Raw genomic sequence first — 16,576 nt, 5'->3', positions numbered from 1 at the left:
GCTGGAGAGGGCGGGGGAGGGTCACACTGGCTGCTCAACTGGATCCTGCCTCCCTTCTCGGATCCGCTGCTGGGCAGGCGCCACGTGCGATAAAATGCTGTTGGCAGAGGCGCTCCAGTGCCGCGCGGCCTGGTAACACTCATGGTGTTGGCCAGGTTTGCAAGGGCGCATCCCTTTCTTCTGCTGGGTTTATATTGGTTTCGGGTGTAGGACGACCCAATTAACTTCCCAATCTTTGGTGTACACCTGGAAGGTCCACCTGTGACCACTGCTTCTTTATCCCCAGACTGACAAGCTAGTCTTGGGTCCAGCAACTCCCCTCTACCGCCGTTCTGACCTCTATTGTGCATGTGTTAGGAGAGATAATAAACCAAGACAGGGAGCAGGAGACACTTTCCAGCAGCTGATTCAACAGCCCCGATCCAGACGTTATCACAAGGGAAGATAGCACAGGAGAGAGTACTTGAAATTCTGTGTGCGGGGAAAGGGAGCCGGTGTGTAACAGGGTGCAGCCAAGAGGAGACCCCAACTAGGGATTTGGAATGGGGTCCAGAACTCAAGGTGTCCATGCAATATTAAGATGTCCTCAACACCCACACACACACACACACACACACACACAGGTGTGGGTTGGGGGAAGGGACAGATGGAGCAGGGCCATTGAGAGCTGTTTTGCATAGCAACAGCTTTGCAGCTAACCTCTGGTATGGTCATTTAACGTATCTATAACCTTTAACTGGTTGCATAATATGTTAAATAGCTGTGGCCATGCTGAGGGGGCGGGGTGATGGAAATAACTTCCCCCCAAGATGTAACTGGGAGGCAACTCCCCCTAGTTACAGCACCTGCGTGGGAGCTTGAAGATTGGCTCCATGACATGGGGTCATGCCTGCCCAGACTCACCATGTAAAGCTGGAAGGATATGAGAGTGCTGGCAAGTGTAGCCAATTGTGGGAGGAGTCAGAAATGGGGCTGCAGTGGAAGATTGGCGCTGGGATTTATGCCCAGATGCTACAGCCATTGTGCCGAGAGGACCATGTGGCTGGGGCAGTGGAAGAACCACGCGGCTTTGCCAGAGAGAGAACTACGTGGCTTTGGCAGAGTGGAGACTCCTGCAGCCATTGTGCAGGGGACCACGCGGCAGTGGCAATAGAAAGGAGAGCCACATGGCTTTGCCAGAGTGGGGACCCCCGCAGCTTTAGAAGGGGGAACCACCACCCAGCTTTAGCAGATATCCTGGTGACACAATTGATGGTGCTGGGAACTGAGGGAGCCCTACCAGCTGAGAAGGATTACTGGGAAGAACTGGGGGGTGCCTGAACCACGGACTTCTATTTCTTTTCCTGAGATACGGTACCCCAGGCTAGACAAAGGGGGAAGAAAGGACTGTGTGTGTTTGTGGGTGTTTTAAGGGGCTTTGGGATTCTGATGAAGACATTAGGTCACTACTTTAAGTTTGTATAGTATTAAATAAACATTTCCTTTCCTATAAGGCAGGGGACATAATGAACCTGGAGGGTTCCTTTTGGTAACACCCCCCCCTTGTTGTTCTGTAACATGTGTAGCAATTTCCCTAGGTAAGTTTTTTTCTTTCTTTCTGCTCTGGTTGGTGTGGCTGACTGGATTGAGTGCAGGCCTGTGAACCAGAGGCTCACGGGTTCAATTGCCAGTCTAGGACAGATGCCTAGGTTGCAGGCCAGGTCCCCAGCTGTGGGTGAATGAGAATCTGATATTTCTCTCCGTCCCTTCCTCTCTCTAAATAAAATCTAAAAACAAAACGATTAAAAAGTAAACATACTGCTCTCATAAGAGCCAAAAACCTCCATGACTACACCCAAAAGAAATTAGCTGAAACAAGTGTACGCAAATGTTTGCAGCAGCATTACCGATAACAACTAAAAAGTGGAAATGACCCAAATGCACACTGCCTGATAAATGCAGTGAGAATAGTATAGAGTCAGGAAAAAGGGCACCTGCTAAAACACAGATGACAATCAAAAATGTAACTCTCAGCCAGACACAAGAACCACATGTTGTGTGATTCTGTTTATAAGCAGTGTCCAGCCTTTGCCTGCAGTCTTCTGTACAACCAAATCTGATTCCTGGCTGAGGAGCATATGGGAGGCAACTGCTGAATTCTCTCTTACATCAGTGTTCTCCTTTCCATCTCTCTCAAAACAATAAACGTATAGTCCCAGTTCACTTTTGGAGAATCCAGTGGCAAAGAGGAGTAGATGGGTAGAAATGAGAGTGAAGGTTCCTTTTCAGGATGATGAAAATGCAGGGTAGGGTTTGTATGGAAAACACCACCATAAATAATGCAAAAATAAAATAAATTCCATGTTTCACATACTCACAACTATAAACCTACTTTGACCCACCTTGTATTGTGAAATTGATTGGGGGAGGTGCCAGGTGTATCTAAATAAAGATGTTAAGAGGACATGACAAAACCAAAACTCATGGGTAAGGAAACCAACGTGTTTATACAGCAAAACAAATTCCAGATGGAGAGAAAAATACAAGTTCATTGTTAACACACTAATGATAAATGGAAAAAAAGAAAGACATGTAGGTGGCGAGCAGCCTGTGGATGGAAAAGTGCATTCTCTGCTTAAAGACAATGGAAGACACAGGAAAGAGATAGACTGGATTTTTAAAACATGTAATGCTTTTGAACTTAAAAAAATATAAAATAAATAGATGTCCTGACCAGTCTCGCTCAGTTTCTTTGGACATCGTCCTACAAAGAAAAAGTCTGTGGGTTTGATTCCCAGTCAGGGCACATGCCTAGGTGTTGGGTTTGGTCCCTGGTCAGGATGCATACGAGAGGCAAGAGATCAAAGTTTCACACATCAATGTTTCTCTCCCTCTTTCTGCTTCCCCTCCCTTCTCTCTACAGAATAAATAAATAAAATTAAAAATATAAAATAAGTCCTGGTTGGTGTGGCTCAGTGGACTGAACTCCAGCCTGAGAACCAAAGAGTTGCTGGTTCAATTCCCAGTCAGGGCATATGCCTGGGCTGCAGGCCAGCTCCCCAGTAGTGAGTGCGTGAGAAGCAACCACACACTGATGTTTCTCTCCCTCTCCCCTTCACCTCTGTCTAAAAATAAATAAAACTTAGGGAAAAAGAAGAAGAACATTGCAATAAAAGTGTTTTACACTGGCTTTTCTCAAAAAAAAAAAAAAAAAACCAAAACACTATGAGAAACTTTGGTATCAGAAGAAGTTATTGTTACTTCCTAATTCTGAAAAAAAGATTTTTTCTTTTCAAGACCCACCTGGTAACTTCTACAGCTTATGAACTTGGGGCCTTCCAGCTGGTGTTGCAGGGAAACTAGGGGCTGTGTGTGGGGGAAATGAGCAAACACACAGATGGGAACAACCTGATCTCTGGACTAGATCTGGGTATGTGTAAAAAACTGACCATGTGCCTATGGAAACCACCTCCCCCTATTCTTTCCTCCTCCCCCACCTCTACTTTACTATACAGGAGATGGAGGCCCTGAGACATTAAATGCTTTGTTCAAGCTCATAGGACAGTTCACTCCAGCTTGGTCTGCAGCCATGTGCCCCTACCCACATTCCCAGATACCAGACCTGTAGCAGGGCTTACTTTCCATATGGCCATGCAGACGCTGCAAAAGCAAACAGTGAGTATGATATGGTCTGTCTCCAGAGCCCACATTCCTATGTCAGGGCAGGACTTCTCGTGTCCTACCTGTGGGATCCAAATGTCAGTTTTGAACTTGCCCATGACCTCAAGACCTGCCAGTCTGAGATCCCCCACCTCCCTGCTATGTGTCCTGTGAGGTTGAAGTTCCTGAAGGTTTCTCCCTATTTGACACACTCATAGGGCTTGTCTCCCACATGGATCCTGTGCTGAACAGAAAGCAAGAAGTTCCTGATGAAGGCTTTGCTGCACTGGCTGCACTTACAAGGCTTCTCTACAGTGTGGTCCATCAAGTGCTTCTGCAGAGAACAGCCTGTCATGAAGTGCTTCTGACAGATGGAGCACTGGTAAGGCTACTCCCTGGTGTGCACAAGCCCGTGCTTCCTGAGTGAGGAGTTCTTGCTAAAAGCCTTACCACACTGGCTGCATTTGTAGGGCTTCTCTCCAGTATGCACACGCTGGTGGTCCCTGAGAGAGGAGCCTTGCCTGAAGGCCTTGCCGCACTGACCACATGTGTACGGCTTCTCCCCTGTATGCAAGCGCAGGTGGTCCCTGAGCGAGGAGCTTTGCCTGAAGGCCTTGCCGCATTGACCACATGTGTACGGCTTCTCCCCAGTGTGCGTCCTCTGGTGCAGGATGAGGCACTCGTTCTGGCTGAAGGCCTTTCCGCAATCCCCACACAAGTACGGCTTCTGACCAGTGTGCATCCTTCGATGCACGATGAGGCTCCTGTTCTGGCTGAAGGACTTTCCACAGTCCCCACATGTGTATGGCTTCTCCCCAGTGTGCGTCCTCTGATGCAGGACAAGATTCCCTTTCTGGATGAAGGCCTTGCCACAGTCCCCACATGCATATGGCTTCTCCCCAGTGTGTGTCCTCTGGTGCCGGTTGATGTGAGCCTTCTGGCTGAAGGCTTTTCCACAGTCCCCACACACGTACGGTTTCTCCCCGGTGTGCACTCGCTGGTGGATGGTGAGGGAAGACCGCAGGGTAAACTGCTTACCGCACGTGGTACACGAGAAGAGCTTCTCTCTGGTGTGGATTCGTTGATGCTTACCCAGGGATGATTTATAGCTGAAAGGCTTGCCACAGTGTCCGCACTTGTATGTCTTCTTCTCTGCACAAAGTTGGGAGGGAGGACTGAGGCTAGAAGTACCTGAGTTCTTCCCACACATGGTGAATGGGTGTGTCCTGTCTCCTCCCGGTTCTTCTGATTGCAGTGGGGCTGGCATGGGGCTTTGGTGGACGAATACATTAAACTGACTACATTCAGGGGCTAACACTTGGGACATGTCCAAATTCCCCAGACAGGTCCCTGGACTCCCCTGTTGCTGCCCCACCTGGTCACCCTGTGCCCCCGTTCCTTCACAGGTATAACCCTGGGCACCATTCCTTGTGGGTCCTTCCTCCACCACTACAATGGATGATTTGTCTTCCCATTTGTCCTCCTGTGGGTCTGATTCTTTCAGGACAGGTCTAGTTTCTAAGTCTGAAGTGAGGGGAAAAGAGATAACACACATGTAATTAACAACGCTGAGAGGGAGGATCTTCCCAAGATATGACAAGGCACAGCCTGATGGCAGGGGACAGCCTGTCATGGGGACAGAGGGAGAAGGGAAGCAGTAAGCTAAGACAGTAAGTTGTAGGGAGGTGGGCACAGAGCAAGAAATGTCTACTTGGGAGTGGGTAGAAAGGTGGCCAGCTGAGCTCAGAGCTGGAAGGAAAAGACCCTGAAGAGAAAGAGGAAGAATGTGGGCTTGGAGGAGTGGATCAAAGGCTCCTGCAAACCCAGTGAGGGTTCACTGCACCCAGCTCCTCATTTCCAAGCCTTGTCCTGCACATCACCAGCCAGCTTTGATTCTCAAAACATTGACTTACTAACAATAAAGATTATTACTAACAATAAAGATCTGACTCTCACATGGGTGTGCTCTCATCTCCCCACCTGCCAGCAAAGATCCCACCTTCCAATGCTGCCTGGGAGTGGCCTGGGCCCTGGGCTGGCACCTCACCCTTCTTCTTAGCACACTCAAACCTCCCTGCTAACCATAACCGCTCCAATACCCTCATGCCTTATTCCACGGGTTTCTCAATCTCTGTTTCCAGCCTAAGGAGGTGTCGTGAGTTCTGGACTCTACATATGGACTTTAAGGTTCATGCAGACATAACTGTGAGGTCTGCCCTGGCTGGTGTGGTTCAGTAGATTGAGTGCCAGCCTACAAACCAAGGGGTCGCCTGATTAATTCCCAGTCAGGGCACATGCCTGGGTTGTGGGCTGGGCCCCTAGTGGAGGGTGTGTGAGAGGCAACCACACAGTGATGTTTCTCTCCCTCTTTCTCCCTCTATTTCCCTCTCTCTAAAAATAAATAAATAAAATCTTTATAAAATAAAAAGAAAAAAAGAAAAACTGTGAGATCTTACACAAAAACTCATTAAAAAAGGGAAGATCCTGCCACATGTACCCTCCTTCCTAGGAAGCAACGAAGCAGGTGTAGTAAGCAGCTGTCTCCCTACCCCTGCTAAAGCCCTCACTGGCCCCACAAACCTTTGAGTTTGAGACCGCTCCCCTGGGTCTAGAACTAGAACAAGCCTTATGTTCATCATCAAGTGAAAGGACAAACACATGGTGGTCTATCCCTGAAGCAGACTATTAATTAGCAGTGAAGCGAAGTCAGCTATTTCCTTGGCCGTGTAGCTCAGCTGGTTGGAGCATTGTCGCATGCACCAAAAGACTGCAGGTTGATCCCACTTCAGGGCTTGTATGGGAAGCAACTGACTGATGTTTGTGTGTGTGTGTGTCTCTTTCCAATCAAAAAAAAAAGGAAAAAAATAAAGGGAATCATTCATACATATGTATGGTTGGTGTTGAGTGAACCTCAAAGAAATGATGCCAAGTGTAAGAACTCAGATTAAAAAAAAAGATTATGTGGTATATGATTCCACATATAGAAAATTCTAGAATAGGTAACCTAACCACAGTAGTCATTCATGGGGGATGGAGAGTGGTCAAAAGGAAAGAAAAACTTTTAGGACTAATGGACATGTCTGCATCACAACAATGATTTTCCAGGTGAATACAAAAGGTAAAATGCATCACATCATTCGCTTTAACTATGTGCAGTTAATTATAGGTAAGTTACATGTCCAGAAAAACTAAGAGAAATGGGACCTTTTCCCATTCTGAAAGTGAGAGTTTTTCCTGAATCATTACCCAGACACATCCTTCTGTGTCAGTGACTACAAAGGGTGCTCATCTTTGAAGAGTGTCGTAATTTCCATCATATTTCTACATCCGATTTGTCTGGTCAGTCTTCTAGGTGGACATCTCTTTATTTTTCTTACTATGAAAAACTCTGCACACATATAGGAAAAATTTTAAAGGATACATTACAGAAATGAATCATTTGAAACTTAGCTTATAACACAAAACTGTCTTCCCGAAGAGTTGTCCCAACTTCACACATCTAAAATGAGGAGTCCTTGCCCTGACTGCTATGGCTCAGTGGACTGAGTCCCAGCCTGCAAACCAAAAAGTCGCTGGTCCCATTCCCAATCAGGGCACCTATCTGGATTGCCAGCCAAGTCGCCAGTCATATCTCTCACACATCAGATATTTCTCTCCCTCTCTTTCTGCCTCCCTTCTCTTCTCCTTAAAAATAAATAAATAAATAAATAAATAAATAAATAAATAATCAAGAGTCCTCTTCCTATACCCTCATATTACAGGATGCTGTTACTCTCTCTTTTTTTTATGCCTCAGTTGGAGATATGCTTAGAGAGGGAGGAAGCAGGTGGTGAGGGAAAAGTGGAAAGATAAAGAAACATTCATGAGAGAAAAACAATGATCAGCTGCTTCCCGAATGTGCCCTGCCTGGGGATCAAACTCACACTGTAGCTATGTATCCTGATAGGAAATCGAACCTACAATCCGTGTGGTCTGAACAATGCTCCAACCAACTGAGCCACGCCCGGCCACGGCTGGTAGTCTTTTCTTCTCTGTGTATCTCATGGGCAAGAGTTGTATTTCTGTGACTCAACTGGTACTTCTTTGACTATCATAGTAAGGTTTATAAATCTTTTATAAAGTGTAATTTCATGCATTTCTACAACTGTGTTTGCACACTCATAACCTTGGTCCAACTTGGTATCATCCATTTGGTCTTTTTCTTGTTTAATCCTTGGAGCTCTTTATATATATATATATATACATATATATATATATATTTATAGTCCTCTGACTATAATACATGTGGTAAATACTCTTCTTCACTTCATCACCTATCAACTTTATATTTAGCTTCCTGTCATTTGAACATCCTACATGTCCAATCTGCCCAACTTTTCCATTTTTCTGTCATCCTGAAGCGACAGGCAGATGGTAAGTACCACTGCAAGGCTGCCCCCTTACCCAGCGAAACCAGGTTCCAGTAGATTTCCATCATCACGTCCCTGTACAGGTCCTTCTGTGCAGGCTTCAGCTGCTGCCACTCCTCCTGGGTGAAGTCCACAATCACATCTCTGAACGCCACTGATCCCTGCAAGAGGAAGCGCACCCCACTCACCACAGGGCCCTTCTCACAGCGGTCGGGAGAGGACCGGGAAGGCACACAGGATGCATCTGACATGGTGTCAATATGGTGCGGAGGTCTGAAGGTCCTGATTACCCAGTGACCTCAGTGTCTCAGCACACTGGATCGTCTTTGGATGGGCAAATAAACTATGGGGCTGTTTACCAGGAAGACAAAAAACCCACTTAAACACTGGGCAAAAGGCCTGAATAGACACTTTTCCACAGAGAACATATATACAAATGGCCAACAAACATGAAAAAATGCTCAGTGTCACTCATCATCAGAGAGCTGCAAATAGAAACCACAATAACATATCACATCACACCTGACAGAAGCCTGGCAAAGGACCCTCAATCTGGTCAATACCATTATGACAAGTGACTGCGCAGCATTAACTCTAGGGGTACCCAAGAAATTGGAAGGGGTAATCTGGGGTTGGGTCCATGGGAGGAGATTCTGGGTGGGGCTGGTGGTTCAAGACCTGAGGCTTAAACAGCAGATGGGAGCACTGGGGACACCATCGCTAAAATATCCAAACCCATAAAGTTACAGGTGAAAACGTAAGATGTGTTTTTTACTTCATGGAAGAAACATAATGGACTTTTTGGACAAACCAATAAATACACACCTTTGAAATGACCATTGAGGCTACAAACTAATCCACCACCTCCCAAAGTTTCCTCCTGCCCCTCTTTGTTGTTGTACTTATTTCAATTTAATTTTTTCAATACAATGCCTCCTGAAAGGTGACCCTAAGTCTGCCTGCCTGAATGAACTCACTCAGTGAAATTTTTACTGAGAAAGTTCCACAGACTGAGGCTGGGTTGGGACAGGCTGAAAATCAGAGAAGGTCCTGGGCATCTGGGAGCCCACACAGAACAATTAAGGATGTGGAGGTAAGACACAGCGCCCCTTCTCAGAAGGGTGGGGAGATTCCCCTAGAAATGGGGCTTCCCTCCAAGTGTGCCAAAGCCCTCTGAGCACTCTGTGGGTACATGACTGAAGGCACTAACTGGAGGGCTTCATCTGTTGTAAATTCTTTCCTAATGGCACATTACCACTTTGGCACAAGATAAACTTCACCCAGTTCCAAAGAACTGATATCAGGCTCTTTTTTTTTTAATCCTCAGTTGAGCATATATTTATTGATATAAGAGGGAGTAGAAGGCAGAGAGAGACATTGATTTGTCTGCCTCATGCACATGCTTCAAGCAGGTACTGAACCTGTAACACTCTGGTGTGCAGGATGATGGTACAACCAACTGAGCGACTCAGCCAGGGCAGGCTGTATTTTTTAAAAATTACACTAAAAGAGTTTAAGAAAAAGCAATTGAGCCCTGGCTGGTATGGCTCACTGGACTGACTACCGGCCTGGAAACCAAAGGTTTGCTGGTTTGGTTCACCAACAGGGCACATGCTTAGGTTGCAGGCCAGGATGCTGGTTGGGGGCATGCAAGAGGCAACCCCACATTGATGTTTCTCTCCCTCTCTTCCTCCACCCCACCCCAGAGATAAATAAAATATTTAAAAATAAAAAAAGAGAAAGAAATTAAATCCCCAGATGCCAACAGGAAAATGACAACCATCGGGAAACCCTAATGAATGTTTGTGAAGGAGGAAACCAAGGCAACCATCACAGGGAAGGTCTCCATCACAGTGGAGACATCGTGGTGCAGCCACATTGCAAAACAGTTGGATCATTCCCTAGAGAGTTAAATATACTGATATCAAAGGACCCATAATTTCCTCTCCTACACTCAAGGGAAATGAGATCAAACAAAAAACTGTACATGACTGTTCACAGAAGCATGACTAATAAAACCAAAGAGGTGGAAACAACTCAAGTGCACACCACCTGATAAATGCATACACACATGATCTACCTTTGCAATGCAATAGTATACAGCCATTAAAAAGGAAATCTGCTATAATGTATGTGTACATCAAAAACATGATGCTCAGGGAAAGCAGCCAGATACAAAAACCCACATGTTGTGTGATTCCATTTATATAAATGTCCAGCCCTGACTGGGTGACTCTCAGCTGAATGAAGTGTTGCCTATACAACTAAAGGTTGAGGGTGTGGTCCCTGATTGAGGGGCAAGTAGGAGAAAACCAATCAATGTTTCTCACTCAATGATGTTTCTCTCCTTCCCTTCCTCCTTTCATTCCCGTCTAAAAATAAATAAAATCTTAATAAAATAAAAGCAATTTGCATACCTGCTTAAATGGCAAATAAATATTTTCTAAACATCAAGCCTGACAGCCCTGGCTGCTGTGGCTCAGTGAATCGAACACCAGACTGCCAACCAAAGGGTCACCAGTTCAATTCTCAGTGAGGGCACATGCCTGGGTTGCAGGCCAGGTCCCCAGGTGGGCACTTGCAAGAGGCAAACGATTGCTGTATCTCTCAGACACTGAGGTTTCTCTCCCTCTTTCTGTCCTTGCCTTTCAAATATCTATTTCAAACGATTGCTGTATCTCTCAGACACTGAGGTTCCTCTCCCTCTTTCTGTCCTTGCCTTTCAAATACCTATTTCAAATAGATAAACAAAATCTTTAAAAAAGAAAAATGTTTATACAGTTTGTTCCACCTTTCATAATTTAAAAAATTTAGAAAAAGAAGAAAGAAATCAGCCCTGGTTGCTGTGACTCAGTGGATTGGGTGCTGGACTAGGAACCAAAGGGTTGCCAGTTTGATTCCCAGTCAGGGCACATGCCTCGGCTGCAGACCAGGTCCCTAGTTGGGGGCACTCCAGAGGCAACTACACATTGATGTTTCTCTCCCTCTCTTTCTCCCTCCCTCCCCTTCTCTAAAAATAAATAAATAAAACCTTAAAACAAAACAAAATGAATCACAGGACAAAGATTTATATCTAGCCCTCTTTGGAATACTGGCCTATATATGAAATGGTTGCAGGTTCCATACAAAGTTATGGTGCATGTGGGAGGCAACCGATTGATATTTCTCTTTCACATATTTCTCTCTCTCTTCCTCTCTCCCTAAATCTCAATGAACATATCTTCTGGTAATGATTAAAAAAAAAGACTTATACCCAACAAATGTATGAAATTTATTGATTTGAGACACAGAAAGAGATGTTGTTCTACTTACTGATGAATTTATTGGTTGCCTCCATATGTGACCTGACCAGAGATCAAACTGACAACCGTGGCATATCAAGATGATGCTCTAACCAACTAAGTTACATCTTTTGTTTTTATTTTTTAAGACTTTATTTATTTATTTTTAGAGAGGGAAAGGGTGGGAGAAAGAGGGAGAGAAATCAATGGATGGTTGCCTCTCATGCCGCCCCTCAACCCCACACACACTGGGGACCTGGCCTGCAACCCAGGCATGTGCCCTGACTAGGAATCAAACAGGTGACTCTTTGATTTGCAGGCTGGTATTCAATCCACTGAGCCACACCAGCCAAGGCTGTATATTTTTATTGTAAAGTATTACTCCCAATGAAGGAGATCTAGTGAAAAATACCATAAATAGGCACCCACTAAAACATCATAAAACATCATAGAAACAGCCAGGGTCATTCACCAGTCCCTCACCGCAGACAACCTCCTCCCATCCCCCTCCAGTCCCCTGGGCATTTAGTGCCCCCTGTCTACTTCTGAGGCCCGTTGTCTAGCATGTCCAACTCAGGGCCTCTGTCACATTTGATGGAACTTGCTTAAGCCACCACTTCCCAAGTGCCTGCCAGTGTCTCCTGAAGCCCCCAGGGTAGGACAGGTCACTCCTGAGCTATCCTGTCTCTTGAAATTAACAAAAGCTAGTGTCATGACACTACTGTCCCTCCTCAGGGTGGACAGAACCACAGTAGACAGGGCCAGGCGCCTGGGCCCTGAGCAGGTCAGGTGGGTAGAAGGTCATCCCTGCCTGGAAGCCTGATCCTAGGAGGAGGTGACATTACTCACCAGGGCTTTCATGGTCAGCGGTTGGGTGGCCATCCTTCCAGTGCCCATAGTGACTGGGGCACAGGCAAGCTGTGTACAGGGGGAAAAAGAGAAAAGCACAGTGAGAGATCAGGTCAAGGTCCGACCCACAATGCAGACAGGATAGACAGACCCACTAGAAGACAGGCAGACAGGGACATGCACACAGGTTAACAGGGAATGCATGTGGGGATCCAAAGGCATCCAAGGCACTCAGGAAACATCTGTGTTTTAATCCTTCTGATACCCTACAAGGTGGGGGCTGTTTCCACTCACCTTCTTTCACAGATGAGGAAACTGAGGTCCCAAAAGATAAGCCACTCGCCCAAGATGACAGAGCAGAGATTGGGATTTGACTGAGTATGTCAGGGTATACGTGCTTGGTGTATATCTGAAACCCACACATGCGCACAATGCCTGTCCCACATCTTGGGGAACAGGACCCTCTGACCCTGCCCTGGGTCTGAGTGATGGCCCTGGGCCCCAGAAGATACCCCAACTCTGCCCCCACCCTCCCAGTCTTCCCCATATCTCGAGGGGTTATAGTGAGGCTCAGTGAACACACACATGCAGGGAGCCTTGAGCTGTGTGGCACAAGGTAAAGACTCAGTCCAGCCCTGTCTGGGTGGCTCAGTTGGTTGGAGCACTGTCCTGTACACCAAAAGGTTACAAGTTCGAACCCTGTTTGGTGCATGTACCTAGTTTGTGAGTTTGATGCCCTGGTCCCTGGTTGGGGTGCCTGTGGGAGGCAACTCGTCAGTGTCTTTATCCCTTCTCCTCTCCTCCTAAAATCCATAAACATATGAACAATGTTTATTGTAGCACTGATCCTAGAAGCACACCACCACCCACCCAACCAATTAACCCTGGGCAGGCAGAAAGAGGTTGGATGTCCAGTCTGAAATGCCAGGTTGTCTCCAGGAAGTAGGAGTCATGTCATGTCCCTAGGTGCAGTGGCTTCGTGATTCCTTAAACAATTTAATTTTTACAAAAGTATTCCTTCTGGACTTGTGGTCTGATTCCTATCCCTGCACCGAGAGGCCAACAACACAGGTGCCATTTGCTAGGAAAAGATACACCTGAGGAGACTTACCCAGGAGGCATAGTTGGCCAAGGGTTCCTGACACCTGTAGGTCCCCTTCAAAATATCATTTCTTTTCAAACTCTAAGAGAAAAAGTGAATCTAATCCAGCCTGAATTATTTTTGCCCTTACAGCAATGCAATCACAACTCTTAATTTGTACTTCATTTAAAAGGAGGCCACGAAGTGGCATGCGCACAGGGCTGGTCACCTCTGAACCCAGTGTGGCTTCAGATATGTGTCGGCAGAGTCATGGGTGGCAGTCGCTCCTCCTCTGTTGAAGCTTTCGGGCATTTCTTTACGTCCTTTGTTTATACCGGGAAACAAGGATTTCCCTCTGTAGGGTGGTTAGTGTGGGGGCTCTAGGACTCCGATTCCTGTGTGTCCAGTTAGTTGATTCACTTTAAAGTCTCTGAGCCTCAGTTTCCCCACCTGCAAAAAGGGAATGATGAGGGTCCCTACCTCGGTGTCACCGGGAGACCTATAAAATACCCAGGATACCCTGAGCACCCAACACACACTTCCTGAACAAATCCACCCAGGTCAGCATGGAGTAGGGTCTCTGACCCTCTTTCTTGACCCCACACCTGGCTACTACACCCACCCTGCCCTCCCAGGGCCAGGGGAGGCTCTGAGGGCAGGAAGGAGATGGGCTCTGGGGCCCTCAGGCAGGCAGCTCCGCCAGGCCCGCCTGTCCGTCCAGGAGGGCCGTCTTTCCCACGCTTTGAGACCGCACCCCCGACGCACCCACTCACACATGTCAGCCATGCCCAGAGACAGAGGCGCCGGTGCACACAGACAGGGGAAAGCTCGGGCAGGAGAGAAGGACCCTCACACGCACAGACACACTCACACCCAGACACACAGACAGGCGCAGAGGAAGAGACCAGACACAGGTGGACACCTGGATGGCGCCCGTGCGCTGAAATACCGCGGACAAAAACAAAGGCAGATACTACACACTGTCGTGGACACAGAGGGACGCCAGAGAGGCCAAGACAGGCAGCCGACACGCCCACAGCCGACACACCCACAAGCAAAGGGAAAACACAGGAGACCACCCGGACACACGCGGTGACAAACACAGAGCCTCTCAGAGACCGCCCCGGAGTCTCAGCCCAACACTCTCTCTCTCTCTCTCACACACACACACACACACAGCGACCCAGCGTCACCTTCACCCGCATGACCCCGCCCCTATCAGCATTTGCTCCGGAGTCCACACGCCCCTTCCAGGACCCGCATCCCACTGTCCTACCGACTCAAGACGTCACCAGCCTGACTCACTAGTCGCCCTGAGCAAAATGAATGGCGCCCGCCGCCCCACCCCACTGCGTCAGCACTGAGTCTGCGCACAGGGGTCGACTAAACTTCCCAGAAGTGCGCGCGCCACCATGGCCTCCAACCCTCCTCCCCTTAGAGGGCGCACTGCACACTGGACTGAACCGGAGTCGGTCGCACCAGGCGCCATGTCCCAGAAGTCCCCTCGGCGGGGTCAGGAAGGCGGGGCTAGTGTGGAATCGGGTAGGCTGTTGCGCTAGGGCTCGTAGAGCGGGAAGAATACGAGAGCGCATTCCCGGGCCAGACCGGAGGGAATGGATGGATGGACGGAGTGGGGACCATGGAAGAGAATGAGAAAAGGGAGACGGGTGCAGGGAGATGGGGAGGGCGAACTGGGGACCAGAGAGGGAAATGCTACAAAAGTCGGTGCTGTGGGTCCAGGTGGGACAAGAAGCTGTAGCCAGTCTGCAGGCATCTTGGGTCCACCCAGGGTGCCTGATAGACGTTTGTCCTAGCTGCTGTGGTTCAGTGGCTTGAGTGTGGGCCTGCGAACCAAAGATCGCGGGTTCCATTCACAGTCAGGGCACAAGCCCAGGTTGGGGGCGAGGTCCCAACTGGGAGCCTGGGAGAGGCAGAGAACTGACATTTCTCTCCCTCTCTTTCTCCTTCCATTCCCTCTTTCTAACAACAAATTAAAAATTTTTTTAAACAAATTAATAGACCACTATGAGAAACTATGGCATCTGATGCGATTACTGTTACTTCCTAAAGCTGAAAAAAAAAAATTTCTTCCCCTCATGAACCACTTGGTACCTTCTGTTCCAGGGAAACTGGGGGCTGGGTGTGGGGAAAATAAGGACACCCACAGATGGTGACAACCCAAACTGGACTACATCCAGGCACGTGTGATAAAGTGACAATGTCCCCATGGAGCCCACTATCTCCTCTTTCCTCCACTTTACTATCCAGGAGATGGACACCAGAGACACTGACTGTGTTGTCCAAGCTCCTACAACAGTTTACTGGATCTGCAGCCACAGAACCCCTGGCCACACTCCCAGATACTAGAACTGTAGGGGAGGCTTGTGGTTTATGCAGCACTGCCAATGCTACGAAAGCTGCTGGTGTGCATGGTGTGGCCTGTCCCCAGCAGCCACATTCCTAAGACATGTCTGGGCAGGACTTCTCTCAAGTCCTACCTGTGGGCTCCAATGTCATTTCTGGCACTGCGCATGGGCTCAGGACACATCCACAGGTGAGGGTTCAGAGGTCCCAGAACCTCCTCCCAAGTACAGGTGCATCCTCTGGTGTTGCATGAGGCTGAAGCTCCTGATGAAGGTTTTTGCCCACTTGGTACTCTCCCATGTGGATCCTCCAATGGAGGGTGAGCGAGAAGTTCTGACAAAGTCATTGCCGCATCTGTAGGGCTTCTCTCTGGTGTGGCTGGTCTGGTGCGCCTCTAGGGACAAACATTTCTGAAAGATGAGCACTCCTAGGGCTTCTCCCCACTGTGCCTCGCCAAGGAAGAGTTCTGCTAAAGGCCTCACCACACTGGCTGAGCTCATCAGGCTCCTGTGGGGTGTGCACTCGTCAGTGCTCTGTGAGATGGAGCTCTGCCCGAAGGCCTTACCCCAATCCAAGCAGGCACATGGGTTATTGTGTGCACAAGCTGGCGGGCAGTGAGGCAGGACTGCTGGGTGAACAGTTCCCACACGTGGTGCTCAGGAAGGGTTTCTTCCCATGTGGATTATTTGGTGTTTCTCCAGGCACGAGTTATAGCCATAAGCCTACCACACTGCATGCACCCGAAGGCTTTTTCTTGCCAGGAATTTGGAGGGAGGATGAGCTTTAAAGCACCTGAGATGTCCCATGCCTGGTGAATGGGTGTGTGCCTATCCTACTCGGTCCTTCCCATCTTGGTGGGGCTGGCAAGTGGCTTCGGTGTTCGAATGCCTTAAATTCACGATATTTGGGGTCTGAAGCTTCGGTCATGTACAACCACCTGTGACTGGTGACTG

At 48.0% G+C, this 16,576-nt stretch overlaps 1 protein-coding gene across 1 annotated transcript; it reads right to left on the bottom strand.

Annotated features, from left to right (window-relative positions):
- Positions 1-3,268: 3,268 nt before the first annotated feature.
- On the bottom strand, positions 3,269-14,573 carry LOC123826736 (zinc finger protein 501-like). The gene is made up of 4 exons (XM_045850769.1): positions 14,453-14,573; positions 12,179-12,247; positions 8,083-8,209; positions 3,269-5,163 (listed from the first exon to the last, which is right to left on the bottom strand). Exons 1-4 carry the CDS (start codon positions 14,462-14,464, stop codon positions 4,028-4,030), a joined length of 1,344 nt encoding a protein of 447 aa, XP_045706725.1. The 5' UTR covers positions 14,465-14,573; the 3' UTR covers positions 3,269-4,027.
- Between the last annotated feature and the right edge of the window lie 2,003 nt (positions 14,574-16,576).

Source organism: Phyllostomus hastatus, unplaced genomic scaffold, assembly GCF_019186645.2.
Source record: "Phyllostomus hastatus isolate PE091 unplaced genomic scaffold, TTU_PhHast_1.1 phas_contig_133, whole genome shotgun sequence".
NCBI classification, from domain to species: Eukaryota; Metazoa; Chordata; class Mammalia; order Chiroptera; family Phyllostomidae; genus Phyllostomus; species Phyllostomus hastatus.
This window is presented reverse-complemented; position numbering and strand designations above follow the sequence as displayed.

Excerpts from the sequence above, each read along its gene's own strand:
- LOC123826736 (XM_045850769.1), bottom strand. Across the intron at positions 8,210-12,178 it reads CGCTGACCATGAAAGCCCTG|GGATCAGTGGCGTTCAGAGA; the intron begins GTGAGTAATGTC and ends TTCCTCTTGCAG. Across the intron at positions 5,164-8,082 it reads CTGGAACCTGGTTTCGCTGG|ACTTAGAAACTAGACCTGTC; the intron begins GTAAGGGGGCAG and ends CCCTCACTTCAG.